This window comes from Lytechinus pictus, chromosome 3, assembly GCF_037042905.1.
Source record: "Lytechinus pictus isolate F3 Inbred chromosome 3, Lp3.0, whole genome shotgun sequence".
In the NCBI taxonomy this organism is placed as follows: domain Eukaryota; kingdom Metazoa; phylum Echinodermata; class Echinoidea; order Temnopleuroida; family Toxopneustidae; genus Lytechinus; species Lytechinus pictus.
This window is the reverse complement of record NC_087247.1, coordinates 3,551,869-3,575,996: the sequence shown is the minus strand read 5'-3', so window position 1 is coordinate 3,575,996 and position 24,128 is coordinate 3,551,869. Positions and strand designations below refer to the sequence as shown.

Here is a 24,128-nt window from a genome sequence, read left to right as displayed (position 1 = left end):
TTAATAAAAAAAAAACGGTAATACAGATTTCTCTTTCCTTTTCCTTGGTTTTAGATTTTTACTAATACCCTTTTTTCTCCTCACTTTTCCTTTATTTTTTTAATTTCTATTCAGTACTTGAAAATCATAGGGGCGTTTGTCCCTTGCCTCCGTCAGTGCCATCCCTGTGGCGATCATAGTAGATCGTTGAAGAATCTTATTCCACCATCACTTTCACAATGAACAAGATAATAATTGGACATTAATTTGTATCCAATTTTCAGCGCAGTATTTTTATTTTTATGCATCTGTGAATGATAATATTGCACTTTCATATACACTGTGTTTATGAAAAAGGAAGTAAAACAAATCGAAAAGATATTGTCAGATTTCACAACTTAATCACCCTTGAGTACTATTGACATGGCCGAAACTATAAATCCACTTTGCTGAGTGCCAAATGCGCGAACAAGTAGGAAGAGAGAGAGAGAGAAAGAACTTGAGAGTAGAACTTGAGTAGGAAGTATTGAACACACGCACACCCTCTGATTTTTCTACTGTATTGCATTCTCGGAAGATCGTGCCTTTATCGCTTTCATCTGATTATCTCTTAAAACCGAATTTCTATTTGATTTTAAATGGAAAATACACGAAAAACAGCCTAACAGTATTCCGAGTGAAGTTCATTACACGAAACGAACCGTCATCCATAATGTTCTCCCGAGTAATGAAGCCAATCATAAACGATTTCCAGCCCAAGGACATAATGGCTGATGTCAGGCTCAAATTCAGCGACCTTTCTCCTGATCTCTGTAGGACCGAACTTGCAAGATTCGTCCACCAGAAGACCCTCCCGGTGGCGATCAGGATGAAGAAAGCCTTTTCTGTGAGAGGATCACCTGTAGTTTTACACAGTGGAGAGTTGCTTATGCTTTGTTTTGGGGTCAAAGTTCCTTTGGCGCATGTGACACTTTCAGATAAATTGGAATATCGTCTTCCTCTTCATTCCAACCAACTTTACCAGCGTCTACCTCGTGGTAAGTGCTTGGACCTCGAAAACACATTGATAGATGCTTCGTGCGCCGAAGGCATTAGTTGTACCCTCTTAGAAATAAAAATAATCAAAGTTTACCCAGACCTTGAACCCGATAGTTGTAAGAGATCTTTCTCTTACCGAGCTGCCTCTGAATTCAACAGAATCCCTTTGTGCGTGCGTACTATCACCACTTTTAATTCTTTTAAAAATAAATTTTTGAAATAAATTCTGAAAAAATACAAGTCCAAGATTTGTTGTCTGACTCAGAGCCTCGAAAACAGTCTGGTGCACAAAAATCGCGCCCAGTCCAGGGAAGCGTTTTATGAAAGGACTTGTCAGACGTTTTATCCGACAATAGCCATACTAACAATGCTTCTCATCCAATAAAAATCAAGGAACAATGTCAGATCAAACAACTTGTCGGACAAAAATGTTGATGAAACGCTTCCCTGGAGAGGCTGCGCGTATGTGGTTTGTGCCTCTAAAAATCATTAGCGTGGCATGATTTTACGAACTGGCTCAAATCGTGGTTTGCGCCGCTAAAAAAATAGTGCGCGTGATTTTACGAACTGGCCCGTGTTGTGGGTAAAAATAAGCATCTTCTTAAATGCATACACGCGCTTCATTTCAAATGTTGGTAGAATGAATACGAATTTTGGGCAAAATTTTGTTAAGAAATATAATGCACGCTTTAAATTGGTATAAATAATAAATTATTGATTTGGTTTCTTTCAAAGTTAAGAGGGTCTGAAAAACATTCAAACTTTGAACGCGATTACATGTATCTTGAAATCATTGTTTGGAGAACAGCTGAGGTTTAAGCCAGTTCGTAAAATCACTGATGATATTATGGTATTGCTCTAAGACATTAACCATTCCCATTTTACAAAAAAAATACATATAGGCTCCCATATCAATAAAATATTGTTTCAAATGGACTTTGAGCCATCTAATAATTTATCACGATTTGTAGTTTCCAGCATGCGTATTTGGGAACATTAAACGGTTTATTGGCACATAAATTCGAACGTGTTACGAAATTCTAATTATCTCTTTTTTCTCTCTCTCTTCTCATGCAGTTTAAATAATCGTAATTGTCTTCATATAAATTGAAAAAAAAAATGATAAAGGTGTAGATATAATTATGTAGGCATACTGAATGGTTAGACATGATTTTTTGTCAGTAAGACGTCATCAGCAAAGGAAAGTCAATTTGACGTCATATCATTTGGTGACAATTATATAGAATATTAATATAGATTAGTGACCCATCCACCTATTATATTAGTAGATCCTACAAAATCACTGAATAACAATTTAATACATATGAATATATAATTAACAAAGAAAATAACGCGCGTGCTACATAATTGTTCTTTAAAAAGGGCATGCAAGCTAACCAAACGGCTGGTTGCTTTATGAAGAGCTTGATTCCAAAAGTGGCATAAATCCATTTTTGACCAACTTGATATTTTTTTAAATTCAGATATATGTATCTTAGACCTGAGAATCAAATGCACCATATCGCATTTGAATTTTTTTTTGGGGGGGCTTGGTAAAAATTGATTGCAAATTTCAGTTTTATTCCAAAAGCAGCTAAATCCAAAACATTTTTATTCCATTAAAAAAATTATTTTGTTTATCAAAAAACAAAATAAAAACATCGCCGACAGAGGGCCCTAGCTGTCTAAAAGTCTGTATGCAAAGTTTCCCCAAAAAATTACTGTCGGAAAAAAAATGAATAAACACTGATTCATAATTGGTATGTTGTGTGATACTCGAGTATTTAAATGGTGACATGACCTCTTTGTCATGTTAATCAAATAATTGCACAAACTCTATTGCGTGAGTAGTCATTTACTGTATATTAGCCAGCAGACAAATTTGCTAATGTAAAAAATGAATAGTTCTCACGACCGGCAATGCCTTTGGTCCGTATTCTGAAGTCAGGTTTAACTTAGACCATGGTCTAACTCTGTTCTAAAATTATGGGAAGCCAAAAGTGTCAACATTTTTAATAAGTTGTACATTTCTTATGTTTGATGTGCTCTTTCCTGATTCATCGATGGTGAAGACAATCATCTATTTATACTTCCTAGACAATTATGAATGATTTGAGAGCAAAATGAGTTGAAATATGATATCTCTACTGTTAGTGATTTATGTAACCATTGGCTATCCATACTTAAACCACAACTTTAAACCTGAGTTTAAGTTAAACCTGACTTCAGAATACGGGCCTTTGAGATGAGAATGGTTTATCAAATAACAAGAATACAATCAGTATTATAAAACATAATATACATCATTTTTACTCGGGTATAGAAATGATGAACTGTTAACCTGTGTAACTATTCAAGGGCCATATGGGCCATGCCATGGGCTTGTCTGAACTTTTTCAAAGGTACCTATCGTGTATTTATTTTTTTTTACTAATATCCTAGATAATTAAATGCAATTTCAATTCAAGGTTTCTTTAAAAAGGTTAGTCGCAGCCGCATGGCTGAATTGGTCGTGTATACAAACTACAAACAAAAGACTCATTACCGAGGAAGTGGTAAAATACGAACAATAAAAACAAGTTATGCAAGTTGTAAAAGGTCGTTAAAAATATATGGATATTAAATAAAAGTGATGCTTTCCTCACCCATTTGCAAATATGGAATTGTTTTTGAAGGAGTAATGGGTTTATTAATTGGGCATGTCTTTATTCAGGAGATCTATAAAATATGGTATGGGGCTATTGCGGAATCGATCTCTTTTACATGTATTGCTGATATGAGTATGTCGGAAATTGATGGTTAAGTTAAGATGGTCAAAGTCAGCACTGCTGCTATATCGAATCGCGTAATGCAGGCGAGACTGCCAGAGGCGTTCCACTTGATTTTTTTTTTATCCGACAATAGGGGGGCTCGGGCCCTTCGACCCCCTGGATCCGCCTATGTACATTGTATTGTAAGTCAGAGGGATACTTGTCTTAACGATATTCCAACCAAGTAATCGTCCACATATTTAGACGATTATCTGTATATTTCTGTATAATGACAGGCTTTTTAAGTTAGATATTTCTCTTCAAAATCAACTTACGAAACTGGGCGCCACATAAAAAAACGCATACAAAAACAATAACAAAAATTTTACTTATTTTGTTTTATTTATTTTTTATTGGAACATAATTCAGGATAAAGATAAAGCATGATCAGCCGAGGCTAATCAATACTTCTTGAATTAAAAAAGCGAATCTTTAATATTTAGAACTTAACCAACGTCGATTTTTTTTATATTACAAAATTATTTTCTCCACTGGACAAACGGGATTTTTTGACATCAAGGATAAAAATACATGTAAGAATAAAACAAATAATAATAATAATGATAATAACAAAACAATAATAGTAATGATAATAATAATGATAATAATATAGAGTATTTATCTTACTTGCAGTACTGAGCAATGTTTTATACATATGCCAAGATCTATGAACAGAAATGCAAAATGTGCATGAAGATTATACTTGAACAGAAAGCATGACAACAGAATATATTTCAAAATATACATGTATATGATGATTATTAACATCATCAGTAATCCAAGTCATGATAGTTTTTACCCATGTTTTAATAAATGAGTAACAGTAATAATGGAGGCGCCGACGTAGTGTAGCGGTGTGTTTGAATTAGTCCTGACACTTGACCTTTCAAAATGTGCATGAAGATTATACTTGAACAGAAAACATGACAATAGAACATATCTTTTATTTGCCGACTCCGTTTGAGTGTAAAGCCGGAAGTACTGGCAACAATTCATTCACTGGTTGCGATCCCGATTGCGTATCTTCTGGGATACTGTTTCCTACCATCTTCATATCATATACCCTTTTTGAAAGCAAAACAAAAAGGATAAATGCAAGATGAAAAAGGTAACCAGAACTTTGACTTTATCTGGAAAGAAAGAGCCGATGAAACGAACAAGGAATCGACCTACTGAGACGTCATATCCAAAGCCGGTGTGCTTGAATTTCTCTGACTTGCCCGTTGAGGAACGCAGATCGTACCTGTCACGTTTTATCAGCAAAACCACGTTACCAACATGCATACGGATCACCAAGAATTTCACATCAAGTAAAGATGCAGCGATTGCTTTTAAAAGTGATGAAATACTTTTGCTCTGCTTCGTAGTGAAGGTGGAAGTCGTGCACGCTACAGTTGGGAAGACTGAATATCGTCTCCCTCTCCACTGCACACAACTACTCGAACCATTGCCCATTGGTGAGTCTGTCTAATCGAAATCAGCAATATTAATATCAATAAATCATGAAATTACCCTTTCATATTTAAGGATGCATGAAGAAATTGAAATAATGTTTCAACACCAATGATAAATTTCACCATATAAATTTACTGACATATTATAGGCTGATGTTGCATTCCTCCTTTGCAAAGTTCCAAGATTAACATTGGCATGAAACTATAACCAATATCTATATAATTATTTTTTTTTTTTTAGGCGTCAAACATTAAAGTCTCCCTCCCCTGCTATATGTACACTGTATTGTATATTTTTCATAGATTTGGAATGCCACGGTTCAATGTCGAAATTGGCAAATCTCCTTGAAAAGTAACCGACATTTTAGGGAGTGACGTCACAGGCACCTATCGTGGAAGCTATTCTCGCCCCCACCCGTTCCCCCGCATTTGAGCTCAGGTTGAAAGATCAGGTGTCTTACAAACACCTTGACCAGGTATTGAAGGAAAACGACAGTTTGAAATATTTGCGTATTTTATGACTACCAAAGAAAATAAATTTATATTATTATATTTCATTATATATAGCAACCATTAAATTGCAGTAGCAAATGTTAATCCATTTCCTAACGATCGATCTCCGGTATCTGTTCTCGGCACTTTGCAAATGATTTTTTTTCAGATTTGTTTATAATAATCAAATATTCATCATACTGATAATGTTGGAAAGCAAATATTTGTAATGACAGTAATGATGGTATACAAAATGGCAACGATGATAATAATGTTACTGATAATAATTATAATGATGATAATATACTGTTAAGAGTAATAATAACAGTAATAATAATAATTACAACAATAATCATAACAATAATAGTAATAATAATGATTACGATGAGAACCATGATAATATCCATTATCTTACCTATATATTGCAGTTGTTGATTATGTACAGCTTTTTGTCAAGTATATGGGGCGACTTTAGGAACCATACAACGCTTATTAAAAACAACGATCCAACTCCGCCATGCTGGTTTATCTTCACAAATTTCAAAATTTTATTTTCTTATTCCAAAGCAGTAATACATTTAACCTTTTTTTAAATTATATTTGTCCATAGGCCATGCACCTGGATGATCTATAAAGCTGTCTTCTTACATTATTTTATGTCGTATATTAAACATTTTTTTAATATTCCAACGTCATTTAAATCTTATTATCAATTCAATTAAATCTTTATTGCAACTGCATATTTTATACGGTTTGATTATTTACAGATAAAATTTTTGACAATTATACATTTCATATTTTAAAGATTGATAATTAATTATTCAAAATGACGAAGCCTGGTAAAAAAGATCTAAAAGACGGATATTATTAAACGTAAAACACGAACACACACATACACAACCAAGTGATACTATATTATATGATTCATTATGTCATGAATGTTTTGTTATGTTGCTCTGGATGAAAAGGATCATTAAACCATGATTTACAAAAAATACATTTGACACGCACTGATTGTAATTTAAGTAGTAAATCTGTTCATCAGACAATTAAATTAGGCTACGCTTCTTGTTATTGAAAACGTCAATATTTTACAAGGCAACATGCACAAGGTCACAAGGACAATGGATCATGCTAAACACAGAGACGAATAAGAAAAGATGGCGTCCTTGCATGTATGTGCCTGAACAGCTTCTAGTGTGAGAAAAATATGATCTTCCCTCACATCTACACACAACAAAAAATATGTGCATTGAAATGTGTAGCTTTCAATAGAGTACTTATTCTTTGTCTGTGCATGGTTGTGGGTGGGTGAAGTGTATGTGCGCGTATGAGGATGTGTGTTTCGACTATTTAAACTTACAATGTAGTTGGTACGTGTGTATGTGCAGTGGCGTAACAGCCGGGGGGGGGGGGGGCAGTGGGGGGGGGGGGCAAGCTGCCCCCCTGGCGGATTTCACCGGGAAAATAAAAATGGGAAAAGAAAAAAGGGAGGTAGAAAGAAAGGGAAAGGGGGAGGAAAGGGGAAAAGGAAAGGAGGAAAAGGAAAGGGAAAGGTAAGAATGAAAAAGAAAACGAAGATTTTTTTTAATGGAAAAGGAAAAAAGCGGGAAAAGGTACGAAAGAAGAACATTAGACAAAGAACTAATCATTCCGAAATAGGCTTATGTAATGCAATAGCATGACATGAATTAAATAAATAAATTAAAGTATGACAAAATGGCAACAATAGCAGGAAACGAAGGTAGAATGGAATTAGTCAAAAGCTAAATTAGAAAACAAAGAAAAGGGACAAGAAAATAAATAATAACACGACCGGGCTGCCGAGGATTGAAAAAAAAGAGCGAGAAGAAAGGTGGACTGCACGCAACATTGTGCTATAAGCTTGCTAAATTTTATGCAAATAAGCTACCGGGGCTTTGCCCTGGACCCCACGCAGCAGTGGCTCTTCATCTATAACCATCAAATGGCTTTTTAACGCCCCCGTTCAATCACTAGCGTACAAGCGGCGGGGGGGGGGGGGGGGGGGTCTTGGTTCCACACCCAAGAGGAAATAAAAGAAATTATAGGAGACAACGTAAAATGGAATGAATGGAAACAATGATATATAATGGGAAAAATCTATCACATAATTATAATTTAATTTCAATAGGCAATTTTTTTTCCAGCTCGCTTTGCACGCTGGCGACTTATAACAAATTCAATTAACTTTTCTCACGTAAAGAGGTACAATATACAATATTATATAAACAATAAAAAGCAATACATAAAAAGTCAATATAATGACAAATAGAAAGAGTAGAACCAACATGCAGTGGATGTAGGATGTAAATTTTCCAACATTGCTATGTTTTGCCCCCTCAAATATATTTGGTTCAATACGCAACTGGGTTGAATAAATGTGTTGTGTAAAAGCTATATTCTGTATATACCCGCGATTTGATTAAAATAGCGGCAATCTGCGAGGTTTAAATGGCTTTGATATTAAGAAGTTCCGGGAGCTCCTCCCCAGACCCCAACCGCACAACATTGCCGTATATGAGTATGAAAGGGTTGGGCGATTGGCCCCAAAACGTTCTACAAACAAGAACAAAAAAAGAAGGAAAGAAAAGCAAAGGAAAGGTGTAGGATATCCTTTTATTTACTGATTATAATTTCAAAAATATCTCAAAGTTAGATTCTCATGAAAAAGGTGATTTTTTTCTCGCTCGCTTCGCTCGCTCGGGACTTATATTCAGCAGCTTTTTAGCACATGTGTCATACTGCGCCCCTCGTTTTTTTTACTCTCCACGCACCTGCCGCAAAGAATCCTGTTCAAAGTGGCGTACAGACCACAAAAAAGGAATGGACAGAGAGAAAAGTGAAATATATTATTTTTCTGGATATCATGTCAAATCTATCACAAAATTGGATTTTGTATTAAAAAGGTCAAAATTTTTGCTCGCTTCGCTCGCTCGCAACTTTTTTCAAAAAGATAAATTCTGCCCGATACGCAATATCTAGCCCTCTCAAAATGGTCGCCTCATTACACTATTACGCCTGTTCATACCATGGTATGACCGGGAATTTTTTAGCTCTTGCCCCCCCCCCCCCGACCACCGACCCCTGTTACGCCGCTGTGTACATGTATGTGTTTTGGCAAAGTTGTCTTAGGACCCTGACTAAGGTGTATAGGTCTGGGGATCGAGCCCCAGCTACGGCACTTTGATCGATGAATTCTTAAGATGTTAGATGAGCGCACACATGGCGCATGTCTTTGCATGATTGATAATCTAAGCAACAGTTCTTTTACTATGTTGTGTTTTATTGTTGGCAGTAGAGTACATGGCCATCGAGTCCACTAGGAAAAGAACATCTTTTGAAATCAGTGGGGTCTTTTTAGCAATTTAGCCATTACACTCTCTACTGGGCAATTCCAGAAAATATGTACGTCCGACCCCCAATATTTGGGACCTTCATGACATTTTCTGTCTCTGATTTTGTGTTCTTATGTTAGTCTGTGATGCTCTCAAATCACCATGACTTGGTCAGTTTATGAAGTGAAGTTCATCTTAAGAAAAATGGGGGTCGGACGTACAAAAGGTTGGTTATTTTATGGAATTGCCCTACTGTACTGCAGGTAGCGCCAAAACTCTGCATTGTTATTTTATGACTGCAAGGCTTCGACCTGCCTAGCATAGTGTTATGATAATGCGATGGATGATATACACGTTAGGTTCATTGTATCATAATTCGTATAATTCGTTGTTTTTCCTTGAACTCTGACACAATATAATGGTGCAAAATTTAAAACCTGCTTATTACTTGGCAATCGGATGGAAACATTTTGAGTATGGATAAACATGTTGTCTGGTGTCTTTGCTAGGGCTACTGTGAGTAGTGAGCTGACCAGGCTTGTTCCTCAGATTGTTGGTGAACGGAGCAGAGGGATGAGGGCTCCAGGTCCCCTCAGGATTTAGCTTTCTATTCCGATGTATTATTCAAAAAATATTATATACTCAAGTAAATATCTTTTGCAGTGTAAATTGTTACTTTTTAGCTTAATTTATAGAATTGTTAGAAGCTTTTTACAATATACAAGAGAATTGTTGCTGAGCTAGTGCCATGAGTGTCTTTGGAATGTGTGTGCGCTCTAAAAATCTTCACAATCATCATCATCATCATTTTATATTTATTGTCACTGCTCTTTTTATACTCAATGTGGTATTAAATGAAATGTTATAGACATTAGTGTTACCTTCGTGTGCATTGTTGCATATGCGTGTTTATTTTGTGTGACTGTATGTAATGTTATGGCGTGTGTTGTCGTGATTTGGGGATGTCTTTATTATCTGACGTTTGTATTATCTGAAATTTATATACTACAAATATATTTGTGGCAAACATATTTATCCTTTACAGATGCCTTTACAGAAATTGAAAAAAAATAAGCTGTATCAAATCTATGAAGGTGCACAATGTTTGCGCGCCTATAGCATTGGCCTATAACCTTGCATTCGCATTTTCATGAATAATTGGGACAGTTCTTCCAAACCAATTTTTTTCTTTTTTATATCTGCTGCCTTCTTTTTCCATCTATTGTGTCTCCTCTAATTTACCACTGTTTCTTCTTATATCTCCCATACTCACCCCTTTCCCTGTATTTCTGTTGTGATATTGATAACCTACTTTTGCCTATCCCAGCGCTTCTCAACCCTTTTTTTTACTCGAGGACCACTTTGACTCTCAGATTTTTTTTCGAGGCCCACCTACCAAAATTTTAAGTAAACGTCATTTTAATGAAAAAAAGTTTCGTGAAACATGTGAAATTTGAACACAAAGCTCTGAGGCACTTCCGAAACAATCAGTTTGAGAGCTATAATCTGCATGCGCAAAAGCTCGGTAAATTTGCGACAATAAACTACGTCAAATACACAATATCATGCACATGAGGTTCACATCAATGTTAGATCGAAACCATCATAGTGTGCATGTGCATGCTTTGCAGCATGCATGACACCTTAGGTGTCACGCGCGTAAAACATTCCCCATAGACTTGTGTGTTAAAATGTCACTTTTGAAAAGTTCATAAAAAATACATGTGAAATTAGAGGGTCGAATGTTTACTACCTTTGGATAGGAAATGCTGTTCGTTCATTGGTTCTGTCTCGTATCGATTATTGCAATGTGCTCCTTTGTACAATTCCCTCTAATCAATTAATCCGTATTCAACGACTTCAAAATTGGGCAGCACGATTAATTTTACAGGTTTCCCGAGATTATCCTTCCCAACCACTCTTTTCTCTTCACTGGCTTCCTTTTAAACAGAGAATTACGTTCAAATTACTCTTGATTGTCTACAAAACACTGAATAAACAGGCTCCACAATTTTTAAGTAACTGCTTGAATCTGTATACACCAACTAGAGCACTTAGGTCGGCCAGTGATCACATTCGCCTCACATATTCATTAACTCGTACATTAGCTGGTGACAGAACTTTTACGGTGTCGGCTTCAAAATCCTGGAACGACCTGCCACTAATAATTAGACAGTCTCCAACATTAGCGATTTTCAAATAGTCATTAAAAACTCATCTCTTTCGTACTTTGTAGTTTTTAAAATATTACATGTAATTAATTCATTGTAAGCGCTTTGGGCCTAATGGGAAAAGCGCAGTACAAATAATAAGTAATAATACATAAGTAATAATATATATCTGACATTCCATATCTGACCAGAAAAGGTATCGTAGCCAGCTCATTTTAAAAATAAATCGCCATTTATGAAGATAACTATGATGGGATCAAAATTCATCAACTGAAACAGAAAAATAGCCCAAATTCATCCGCCAGTCAAAAAATAGTTCCAAATCATTGATATATCTTCCCAATTTGGGCAAAGGAAGTTCAGTAGTTACCATTTCCAGAATCAGTGTTAGATTTTGAATCATATTCATACACTTTGTCAATCAGCAATATCAAATTGAAAAAAAAATCGAATGGGTTGGGTCGAACGAATATCTTTAGCCCTCCTGATGTAACCAGGCTCATGGCACCCTAGCATGCATGCTTTAGTTTCGTTTGACCTACGTAGACCGATCGGACATAACATATTCGGACAGGTCTACAATATACTATTTGTTTTCTTCTTCCTCTGGAGCTTCTCGGGGTCCACCGGTTGAGAAGCGCTGAGTCCTATCTCATTATTTGTTCCCTTCCTTCCTCGACCTCCTCATCAGTCCCACCCCAACCCCTAAATATCGTCAAATTCCTATTAATTCATCCATCTTATTGACCATTCTAGAGCCTCTGTTGGATGACAAATCATATAAAGGTACCAAGGCGCTCATCGAGGCAACTCCCCTTCCAGAAATGGTGCGAGTTGTGGATGCCGAATATTCTCCGGATCCCATGGCCGAACAGGATTCTGGTGATGTCATCAGAGTACGCCGCGTGGAGTTCCAAGATCACCCAGAAAGGGGACGAGAGAGGGTAATCCACAACCTATGTCGCTATTTTTTTTTATCTTTGCCTCTTGAGGATTTATTGTTTCAAAATATTTACATATATACATATTTACATAGGACTAACTTTTTTTCAAGAGTCAAATGATATGATATTTATAACAGGGATAATATATCAATAATTTTCTTGACCTCTAATACACTAAATTTTGTTTAGATCCGTAATGATTTAAATAAAACTTCAAATATGAATCAAATTCCGTGATAATCTCTTATTGCTATGATTTAGATTCTGAAGGTTGCATTTTACATGATTATAAACTAAAAACTGGGCAACATTGATCGTCAAATTGATAATATCAAATTTTGAGTTGTCTATTTCATACCAAATTAACAATGTTTTCATAGTTATCACCATTTCTTCTTTGAAAATAAAATAAATCATCCTCAATATGATTTTCCAATAAACTTTATTAATCTTTTTGCAAAAATACGGAAAATGGCCAATGGTCTCGATTTCATTACAGATCTCGCATTGATTTGTATTTACAACTTTCCACTTGAACAAATTGTCTCTAGAAGGTAATATTTTATGTAACAGTCTGACATTGAATTGTTTAATTCTGGTATCTTTTATCTTTTTGAATTTTAAATGAAGAATATCTTTCCAAACTAAATTTTCTGGCAATTTTAGTTGTTTTCCCAAGATGTCCAGAATATAAACATCAACCTTCTTTTGTTGTAAAAACAACACATGAAATTTGTTTGCTCTGGTGCAAGTTATATTAATACGTTCACCAAGAGATGTATCAATTTCTTCTTGTTCTGGAGACTCATTTTGTTTTTCTTTCATCGTACTTATTTTTCAAGCCAATGAGCATGAAATGCTTTTTTAATTTTAAAAATATAAAACTAAATACTAAACTATCAGCATCAAAAAAGTTTCTAAAAAATTATATATCTTTCCATTTACCTTTACATACAACTTGTTTAACATATAAAATACCAGCTTCTTTCCGTTCCTGAAAATTTAAAGGTTGTCCATTTATTGTAATATTACTATTATTCCATAATGTTTCACGATATATATTTTCAACATTCTGCTCATCTAAATAACGTAATTGAGCCCATGTATATAAAATTCAATAAATAAATTCATGTCGTATGTCGTTATAGTATTCACCCATTAAACGACTCTCGTGGTGTATCCGACAGTCAGATATTTCCATTGAAAATAAGAGGATGGAAAATCAATCGCACAACTGCAATTTTATATATTTCCTTAAATCACCTCTCGCTTAAACAAACTGTACTTGAAAGGAATTTGTTTAGAGTCTTCGAATGAAAATTGTACATTCTGTCAAATCAGTTTTAAGGCGCCTTCATGTTCTTAATCAGTGGCGTAACTACGGGGGGGGGGGCATGGGGGGGGGGCACCACTGAACTAGAAATACGTATTTCTAGTTCAGTGGGGGGCACGTGCCCTCCCCAATCGGTTGGCAAAAAAAAAACGGGGAAAAGGAGAAAAAGAGGGAGAAAGGGAGAGAAACGTAGTGGGAAAGAATTAACTATAGTTCATTATAATGTTATATTATATTTTAATCATGTTATGTTATATTACATTAAAAAAAATCATAACTTTATGGAACATAATTTGCTCAGGGCCTATATGTCTTCATTGTTCCTGGTGCTCTCATTGTCTGTTTAACGAGATATATAATCCTGTTGTACTAAAACCATCCGTTTTCAAGTCAATATATACCATATATATTTCCTTGCACTTCGAATTATTATTGGTTTATGTAGTGACATATGCTTCTTTTTCATGACTACTTAAACTGATTGCCCTATTTTAAGGTCTTAATATAAAACATTTCCTGTCCGTGCTTACGTTCGCATTAGTGGATTGGTGGGAAATGTCTGCTCTTCATGAATTCCTAAAATCAGTCCTTAAAATGTCCCTTTTTCTGATCTGAATATCAAAAGATTTCAGCTCGCGCTTCGCATCATTTGGTTGGTGAAATACGTATGGTCTTCGTGAATTCCTACAAACAAGCCTTAAAATGTCCCTCTTCAGGTCTGAATTTCCTAAATTTTCAGCTCGCGCTTCGCGCTCGCAATATTTGATTAGTGAGATGCTTATGTTAATCAAGATTACAATGACTACAAGTGCTTCATGTGTTTAGATGTAATACTAACAAAATCAGCAAGCGCTTGGCCTTCGCATTAGATGACTATGGTGAGAAATGTGCACTCTTAATGGATTCCTAAAATGTCTCTTCGCGCTCGCATTATTTGTTTAGCGAGACAGGTACGTATCATGATTACAAAAAATTGCTTATAATGTCCCTTTTTAGGTCTGAATATCAAAAAATTTCAGATGGCACTGTCCTTACAATGTCTCTATTAGGTCAGTATACCTGGCAACTGAGCGCGCTAAGTGACTCAAAATTTTTGCTGGTGCCCCCCCCCCCCCAATGCCGTGACCCACGGTACGCCACTGTTCTTAATCAAGCACTGCTGTCATTTTTATTTTAATAAACTATGTGACACTCAATTATATCGGATATTACTCGCCCATGTTAAGATGTTACACGTGTCATCATAATTACGTCAAACATTAGTGGTATATAGTCCATTAAGTCCGAACCCCCTAATGTTTGATGGATTTTGTCACTGTAGCACCAACGAACATACTTCAAACCGACCTATGGCATGTCATTGGATATAAAGTAGCAGATTTTGGTCGGTCTGCATGGAGTCAATTTTGCTGATGTGGCTGTGACTACAAAATAGTGGAAGAATTAAATTCCAGGATGGGGGGCATCGAGTGTTTTTGTGTGTGTTTGTATGTGTTATACATGTTATAGGTGAACTGCTGGCCATGAGTTAATGATGTTGTCTTGATGTTGATCTTGATCCTGTAGGTTCTGGTGGGTACCGACATGCGAGGCGAAGAGGTACGTTTCCCAGAGGCAATGGACATGGCTTCCTATACCACCATGATCTCTAAAGATCTTGTACCTCTTTCAGAGTTGGCCAAATATGACACACCTCAGGTATGTCTACGTATCATACTTGTGACTTCGCTCTTTTTAAAACAGAAATGTGTTTCGTGAAGCTGTTCGTACGTTACGAGTTACATACAAACGAGTGGTGATCCTTTTTAGGCGCTAAATCAATATCACTCTTTCAGAGTTGGCCAAACATGACACACCTCAGGTATGTCAACGTATCATACTTGTGACTTCTCTCTTTTTAAAACAGATATATGTTTCATGAAGCTGTTCGTACGTTACGAGTTACATACGAACGAGTGGTGATCCTTTTTAGGCGCTAAATCAGTATCAATGAAAATCTCTCAACTTCCGAACAGCTATGAAACTCTCACCTGGTAACCAATGGTAGACCTTGTTTGGCAGATGAAGCAACGAGGAGATGATTACTTGATTTTTGTTTAAGAGTTCACCACGTTATTATGTCAGTAGTTCTAATTCAGTTTATCTTTTTTTCAAAATATACCCTCTATTCTATCTTCAATGCATGAACTATGTTTCCAGAGGCTACTCATTTAAATTTCATTGTTTTTATGACCACTTTCTCTCAAATCCGAAGCGAGTTCGAATGCCAGAGGCTACTACACATGACGCTGACGAACCAAAGCGGAATAAGAACAAGGAGAAGATGATGAAGATTCACCGGTTTTATACTGATTATCACGTGATTGCAGCTCGGGCAATTGACGACGATCTGCTATCGATACCGATCAATTCCAATATCGCATTCGATATGACTAGCCCCACAATGGATGATATTGCTATGATCCTTCCCGCCGTTTTCAAGCGAACGAATTCGACCTGGTGCGTGAGTGACATTACGCAACCAAGGATGCCAGAGCCCCTGCGTCCTGTACCCCATCCCATTGATGGCATATTTGAGGAATGGGCCAAGAGTTACGAAGGTATCGTTCATTCTTCTTCCGCTTCTGTTTTCTGCATATGAATATATTTGGCACGAAGGAAACATCAATTTATAATGGTGTAGATCATTTTATATTGGATATGTTATTTGTTTTTGCTCGTAGGAGATGTTGTCCTCAAGAATATCATCACTGATGGGATTTTCCAAGGGCTAAAATTTTGTTTTGTATTTCTGTTTTCACAGGAAAAATCAAGATAAACCAAGCATATGAAGTCAACATCAGTGGCATGAAGAAAAAGATCGAGGAAAGAGACAGTGAGATCAGACTGTTGAAGCGGCAAATACCAAAACCCGGACCACCTTTGGCTAGTCATCGAGTATCTTTCCCAGCAGGCGTTGTACCTCCTAGACCTCCAAGAGAATACCACACGATGCAGCCACCAATTAGGGAAAATTTTACCACTGCTACATCTTCCACAAAACCACTAAAACCTATGCCTCTTCCTAAACCGAGTATCAAATCTAACACGTAAGTCTATCACTGCATGGGGTTCTGCGGTCTTCCGTGTGCTCTTTGCATTCTCTCGTTATCAGTTTGTTTTTATCATTCTTTTAATCATTGTTATTATATATTATAACAGACTCGTAACTATAGTTTTACGGCATGTATATTTTCCAAAATGCACTTTTGGTGGGAGCAAAGCTTCCGATCAGGGAAGGGTTCAGGGCCCGAGGGGTGTAACACCCAACGTATGGGTACAACCAATAGACTTTTCTTCAGCAGAACAAAGTGGTGGCTCTAGCCCAGCTGAAGCGAGCTTCGGATTTATTTGGCACAGGTTTGAGTTTTGGTTAAATGGGATCCAGACAACTTGAGGATAGTTCCAACTATAAAATCGATAGACAAAAAAAAAGAAAAAAAAAGAAAATGACGTCTCGTCATGTTAATAGTCTATGATTGAGCAACGTATTTGATATTCTTGCTTTTTTTCTTTTAACTTCTTAAGATATGACCAAATTCCCATCAAGCCGTTACGACCTGCCGGAGATGAAAAAACCAGGAAGGTGCAAGCTACCATTCAAGAACTCAAGAGCCGGACAGTACAACCTACCGAAGACGAGGAAAAGAAAAAGCTACAAGCCACCATCCAAGAACTCAAGAATGACCTCTTTGAGAAAGAATCGGTAAATTCAATCCGGTGGAATTCCTTATGTATTTTGGCTACCAGGGGCCCGTAACACAAAACTTAGCAGTCGTCGTGAACATTTTTAACGATTGATTTGCATTGAATACAATGTACAATCGATCGTGAGAATCAAAGGTACGATTAATTGCGAACCTTTATGTTGAGGGGATCAAACGTGTCTATTTGGACTAAATGACTCGGATCCTCAATCAAAGATTGACCGAGTTTACTGTAATGGTGGCTCGGGAGCTTGATGGAGTTATGCAAATGCATGTACAATTATATTTATTTGATTATGCCTATGATACATGCATGTAAATAATGTTGGTCAGTAGCATAGAATGGGTGACAACTGGGCATGCGTTCTGCTTGCCACTATAGAGGAGGGAAGCACCGAAATATAAACTGAAGTGTCGAAAGTTCAAAGGTGGGCTGTCTAAAAATTCTCAGATTTTCCAATCATTGTCGTCGATTGCGAAATGCAGGAGAGTTGATACATGTAACTGTAATAGGACTATTTTATCATTTATTTTTGTAGAAAATATTTGAACTCTTGGCCGCCGAAAAAACACAAAAGGAACGATATGAGGTAATTAAACGAGCGTGTTCGTATGTAATTCATATTTTTCTTTCAAATCATTTCGCGCGGTTGAAAAAGAAAAGTTTAAAAAGCCTGATGTGCATGAATTGTATAAATTCCTTCAAGTCTCATATAGCGTTATGAATAATCCAGAACCAGATTGAGAATTTACCCCCCCAAAAAATATGAAAAGGTGTTCAACATGAAATGTGATACAACAATTATGCATGTTAGTTTTTAATTACTTACACATCAGAATCAACACTGAGTTAAAAATATAATAGAACGAGTGATTGCATTTTACTCCCAACCAATACTACAAGGTCCCTTAAGATTTATGTAATTTTTGCGACTCGTTTATCTGACCAAACTTACTATTCCCATGCACAAGACAAGAAGTAATAGTTCTGCGCAGGTGCGTAACAATATTTTGCCGAATAATCATGTCTCGGGATTGCGTCCCAAATATGTGGTTATATTGCAGTTGACCTTATTATGCTCTTTAGATTATCGGGGGTGGGGGGGGGGGCTAGTGTCGTCCTATTCAATACCAAAGGTCGACAATTTTATCCACGAGTACCAAATTTGGACAAAGTTAACCCCACACCCCTCCAAAAAAATATATAGTATTAATAATAACAATTAAAAGATGACAATGAAATACAAAAATACACCATTAATGATAAATTTTAAAAAAATTAAAAAGATGAATAAAGATTAAAATTAACCAAAATAGAATCTTGTACAGGCTTTAAATTTTGCTTTTTAAATTTCAGAAGTAAACACATTAATTAAATATATAGATTTTTGCATAGTTAATAACGAACAAAAGCTGTGTAAACCATAAGTGATTGTTGTAAGTTATTCTAATGTCTTTAGACACTTCGGAAAGAGAGGGATGAACTGATAACAGCACAGGCAACTGATCGCCATCAGATTCTACAACTTCAGAGTATGATAGATCACATGCATAATGTACAGGAAGGTGGGATCTACGAAGAACTCGAAGATGTGGTGCATTCATCCAACTATGCAACGCCTTACTCGGGAAAGAAGGTCGACAAAAAGATGACAGTACAAGGTAAATTGATTATCATAATGAATGACGACAACGATGATAATGATTACGATGGTGTCGACAATGGATAGAGATAACGATGATGAAGTGATGAAGATGATGGCGATTACAATGAAAATGATTATGATGATGATATAATAACATATTATTAGTAGTAGTAGTATTATCATTACTAGTACTACTACTATTACTACTACTACTGCTACTACTACTATTACTACTACTACTACTACTACTACTGCTACTACTACTACTACTACTACTACTACTAATAATAATACTATTATTAGTATTACTATCATCATTATTATTATGATTATCGTCATAATCATCATCACCACCACCATCATTATAATTGCTGATATTATTATGGTAACGAAAATTGTGATAATAATAAGGATGATGTCGATGATATTAGTGATAATGATTCTGGTTATTATGATGATGATTATGATATTGATAATATTAATATCAATTTCAATAGGGCGGCGATGAAGATGGAAATCATAATGAAGATGATTATGAACATGATCGCGATGATGATTATAATGGTGCGCTCTCAATCGTATAGAATAGTAATTAGAATTTTGTGATTTGTACTTGATTAAGGCAAGGTCATGTTCTCCTACAGACCAACATAAGTGCCCATAATATATTATAATCCATCAATAACTCTCCGTATTTCCGCCTTTCCTAGATGTTGGCGACTTCCTGCGACACATAGGTCTCTCTGACTATGTGAAAACATTCTCCATGGAACAGATAGATGGTTTGATGCTTCAGCATCTGGATGAAGATATCATGATAGGTGATCTTGAGATGAGGAAGCTTGATGCTCGTCGACTTTTCACTAAGATGAAACAACTCAGATAGGGTTGTCTGATCCTTAAACAAGCCAGGGCCCCGTCTGACAAAGAGTTACGATTGATCCAATCGACCGTATCTCTATGGAAATCCATCAGTGTCATAATTTTTCTACAAGGAATTCGCACAATGTCCTTAAAACAAAGAGAATCACTCTGAATCTTCAAGAGAACGATACATGTATGAATGTACATCATATCTAGAAAATATTTTGAACAAATTTGCAGTTTTAGATGTTGATGTTGCTGGCCGTCCATAGTTGTGATTGATCGGATCGATCGTAACTATTTGTAAGACGGGGCCCAGATATGCAGCTGCTTCTTTGGTTTTATGATTATTATGGGGCGCCAAATAGCAATCTGGAAAGAACCACAGGTTCACAGAATGTGCCCACAGTGTGTTCACAGTGTGTTCAGTGTCCACAGTGTTTCACAGTGTGACAACAGTATGTTTACATTGTGTTCACAGTGAGTCCACAGTGTGTTCAGTGTCCACAGTGTTTCACAGTGTGACAACAGTATGTTTACATTGTGTTCACAGTGTTTTACAGTGAGTCCACAGTGTGTTCAGTATCCACAGTGTTTCACCGTGTGTGTCCACAGTGTGTTCACAGTGTGTTCGGTGTCCACAGTGTTTCACAGTGTGACAACAGTATGTTTACATTGTGTTCACAGTGTTTCACAGTGAATCCACAGTGTGTTCAGTGTCCACAGTGTTTCACAGTGCATTCACATATATGTGATTCACACTGTCAAAATGCTCAAATCTAACAGTGCAGGTAAGGCTGTAGACCCCCCCCCCCCCCCGACATTGTGAGCGTTCACAGAATTTTCATATAAATTACGTGAAGATGGGATTTCTTGCTGTTAATTGCTCAAATTTAACCGTCTAGATCATGGTCCCCTGGCATGGCCCCCCGGGGGTGCTAGGGGTGCTGAAGTAGGGCCTACCCTCAAGATTTGCCGGGGGAGGAGGGGTGTTGCGTGTGTTATTCAACATAGGAAGCACACCCTGGAAATCAAGTAGGAATGCTAAAAAGTAGAAATTGATCCCAGATTGCCTTCATTTTGTAGTGAAAACTTATCTTTTTTTTTGCCTGTCAAATTTGTCTTCAAAACCAGCACCCCCTATTAAAAAATCGTTCCCAAAGACCTTGTGTAAAAGTGATTTCACTTTGGCCCGTATTCTGAACTCGGGTTTAAATTAAACCCTGGTTTAAAGTTGTGGTTAAACTATGGAGAGCCAATTGGAGCACAAATCCCTAACAGAATTGTTCATAATTGTCTGGGAATGATTACTGAGTGTATTTTTCTTCATTATTAAAGCAAACGGGAACAAAATAGTAAACATAAGAAATATATAATATAAACATAATTTTTGAACTCTTGGCTCCCCATAATTTTAGCACAGAGTTAGACCGTGAGCTAAGTTAAACCTGACTTCAGAATACGGGCCATTGTGTTTTAATCTGCGAACACGCTGTGAGACATACCAACTAACACTGTGTTTAAAATAGAGTATGGTGTTGAAATTCATTTTAAAAAAGAAAACAGCTAGTTTATCCGAAAATTTTGTTATTTCTTTGGGTGTCTTACAGGGTCATTTGCACTATATTTTAAACTGACTTTCATCTAAGACTGCAACCTAGGGTTCCCCTGGAAATTCTATGTATTCAGCAGGGGCCGTTGAACCGGGGGGGGGGGGGGGCAGGGGGCTTCAGTCCGTGTTCAGCTTTTGGCTCACCCTCCCACTTACAGAGTAATTTGAAGGATGGAACGAAATACAATTTTATGTATAATTGTGAATTGAATTTGTATATAATTTGTAAGGAAGTGCTGGCGCTCATTTTACTTAAGTCTGTGACTTCAATTTTGTAAATATGCAATTCAATTATTTGATTATGTGAAGCGTTTTTCTGAGGAAAATAGTAAGTTATACTGGTATACTGGTCGTATTCTGAATGGATGGATCGTTTTTGCGCAAAAAGCACCTTTCCTTTCCCAAAAAGCACTGTATATAATTGCAATGATGTACTTAGCGTTATCTACTCTGTTCGTTACATGGAGTTTATTTATTTTATTTATTTATTGATATATTCATATTCCACAATCATCAAAGTACATTTATAATAAATCATTTTAACACTGAAAAAAAATGCATAACACACAGGATTGAAACGTAGCAATGAAATGAAAAAAGTGGAGGGGCCTACTAAAAAGCAAAGCTTGTAAAATGTAGACCCCCTGTCAAAATTTTATACAAGGGTAATATGATATAAGTAGAGTAAAATAATCAGCAAAATTCTATAAAATTATATATAAACACTGTAACACAAATGTATTTACACTATATACAAAATTAAATATTGACTTTAAAATAATCAATACTACCGTGGGTAAGTATGAGGTTCACAAAATATTTGATTGAATCAATAAGAGTTCAGAATAAATTTTTTGATGAGTAATTTAAATCGGTTTAGATTAGCTGCCTCTTTTATTACTCTGTCCAGAGAATTCCAGAGTTTTGGTCCTGTGAAAAATACAGTTTTGCTAGAAAATACTGTTCTACTTTTGGGTAAGTGATAGTCATTTGAATGTCTCGTATTATATGAATGTAAAGTATTGTTTCTCATAAATTTCTTTTGTAGGACATTAGGTACACTATACCAAAAAGAGGCACTAGAAAATATACAGACGGGGTTAAACTTCCAATATGAGCAGAAATAGGACGTCAGTATCAGGTATTTTTTTCTATGAAAAGTGGCAAAGAATAATTATTGATAGTTGCTATTTCATGATAATATTCTATCCCATACACAGAAAGATGACTTCTCATTTTTTAAAGCAGATATACAAGTTTTATATTTGTTTCTTATTAATAAAGGTTTACATAACTTTATTATGTTAGAACAATCGCATTTGTATTGTTCGCTTTTGTGCTCTGTACAATGTTTTTTTATGCGGTAAATCAAACCTATCCAGACAAATTGGTTATAAATAATTTTATGACCTACTTCCCGGTTGTACAGTGGTGTGTGTATCGGACTCTGGGTGAAAATAAAAAGTATCAACTTCACTTCTCAGGCTACTCTGTTTTTTTTTATTGAGGGTGTGTGTTGGCCGATTATTTCGATGGGTGCTTTTCTTCAGCGTAATATTGAATGCAGCTCTCTGATTATGGATCCGATAAAATTGTCGATTTGCGCTTGACAAAACCTCAATTATTCATAATTTCCATAATTTTGTTCAGAATCTGTGTCAAGTAATATATGATAAGTTCTCTTCGAAAAGAAAGTCATTGTAAGACGTACATTAATGTTATTTGAAAAAGAGAGAAAATGTTAAATCATTTTGAAGTTTTCATGGACGTGTACCGTTCGTTTGTGAATCGAAACGAAATTTATTATGAGAATACTAGAGAAAACTCCGTAGTGAAATTAACCAAAAATTGAGGGGCCAGACATAGCCGCATAATGCAAAATTTCTGAAAGGCTGCGACACTGTGAGAGGGCGGATCGAGAGGGCGAAGTGAGCGAGCAGGAAAACCCAACTTTTTAAATACAAAATCTAATTGTTGGATAAGGATTTAGATTTTAACATAACCTTCAGAAAATTATATCATCTTTCACTGTTTTTTCTTTCATTTCTCCCTTTTTTCTTGGTTATGAAAATCTTTTCGGCCCATGGCTCCCCAAGCCCCACCCCCATGGCCCTGGGATGCTGGGTATGTTTATATTTAGGCAGCAACCAGGTTGGTATGCTAATATGTATTTTTAAAAATAAAAAAAAAACCTTCATTTTGGGGCCATTATTTGTTGTCATTTTTTAAACCAGCACCCCCTCTTCAAAAATCGTCCCCTGTACGCCATGGCTCTAATTCTGTAAATATGAAATAAGTTCTAAAGCGACTCGGAGTGTTGCCGATGGGGGGGGGGGGGCATACCCAAATTCTGAGTTTTGCTGCTCCTCTCTCCATTTATTAACAATAAAATCAATTTTATTTTGTTTTTCCAACCTTCTCAGCCATCTTTATCTTTTATTTGGCACTTGCCATTTTTTCCATTACATATCAAATGTAACCTGATTGAATTTTGATGATATAATAAATTTTAGTGAAGAGCTTATTGTCAAAACTTTAAATCCAGTTTTGATTATTTCAAGCACATGATTTGAGAAAATTACTCAAATCATGTCCTAACTTTGAATTTAATTGAAGAAGGAATTTTCAATTACCTTTCGTAGAGACCTGTGCTAATTGTTATGAATAATGTTTTAGATATTTT

General features: G+C 36.1%; 1 protein-coding gene across 1 annotated transcript; it reads left to right on the top strand.

Annotated features, from left to right (window-relative positions):
• The first annotated feature begins 4,817 nt into the window (after positions 1–4,817).
• LOC129256027 (uncharacterized) lies at positions 4,818–22,921 on the top strand. The gene is made up of 9 exons (XM_064096157.1): positions 4,818–5,284; positions 12,057–12,244; positions 15,144–15,275; positions 15,832–16,177; positions 16,381–16,666; positions 17,145–17,322; positions 17,863–17,913; positions 18,784–18,985; positions 19,680–22,921. The coding sequence occupies exons 1-9, from the start codon at positions 4,927–4,929 to the stop codon at positions 19,853–19,855; spliced, it is 1,917 nt and encodes a 638-aa protein (XP_063952227.1). The 5' UTR covers positions 4,818–4,926; the 3' UTR covers positions 19,856–22,921.
• The last annotated feature ends 1,207 nt before the right edge of the window (positions 22,922–24,128 follow it).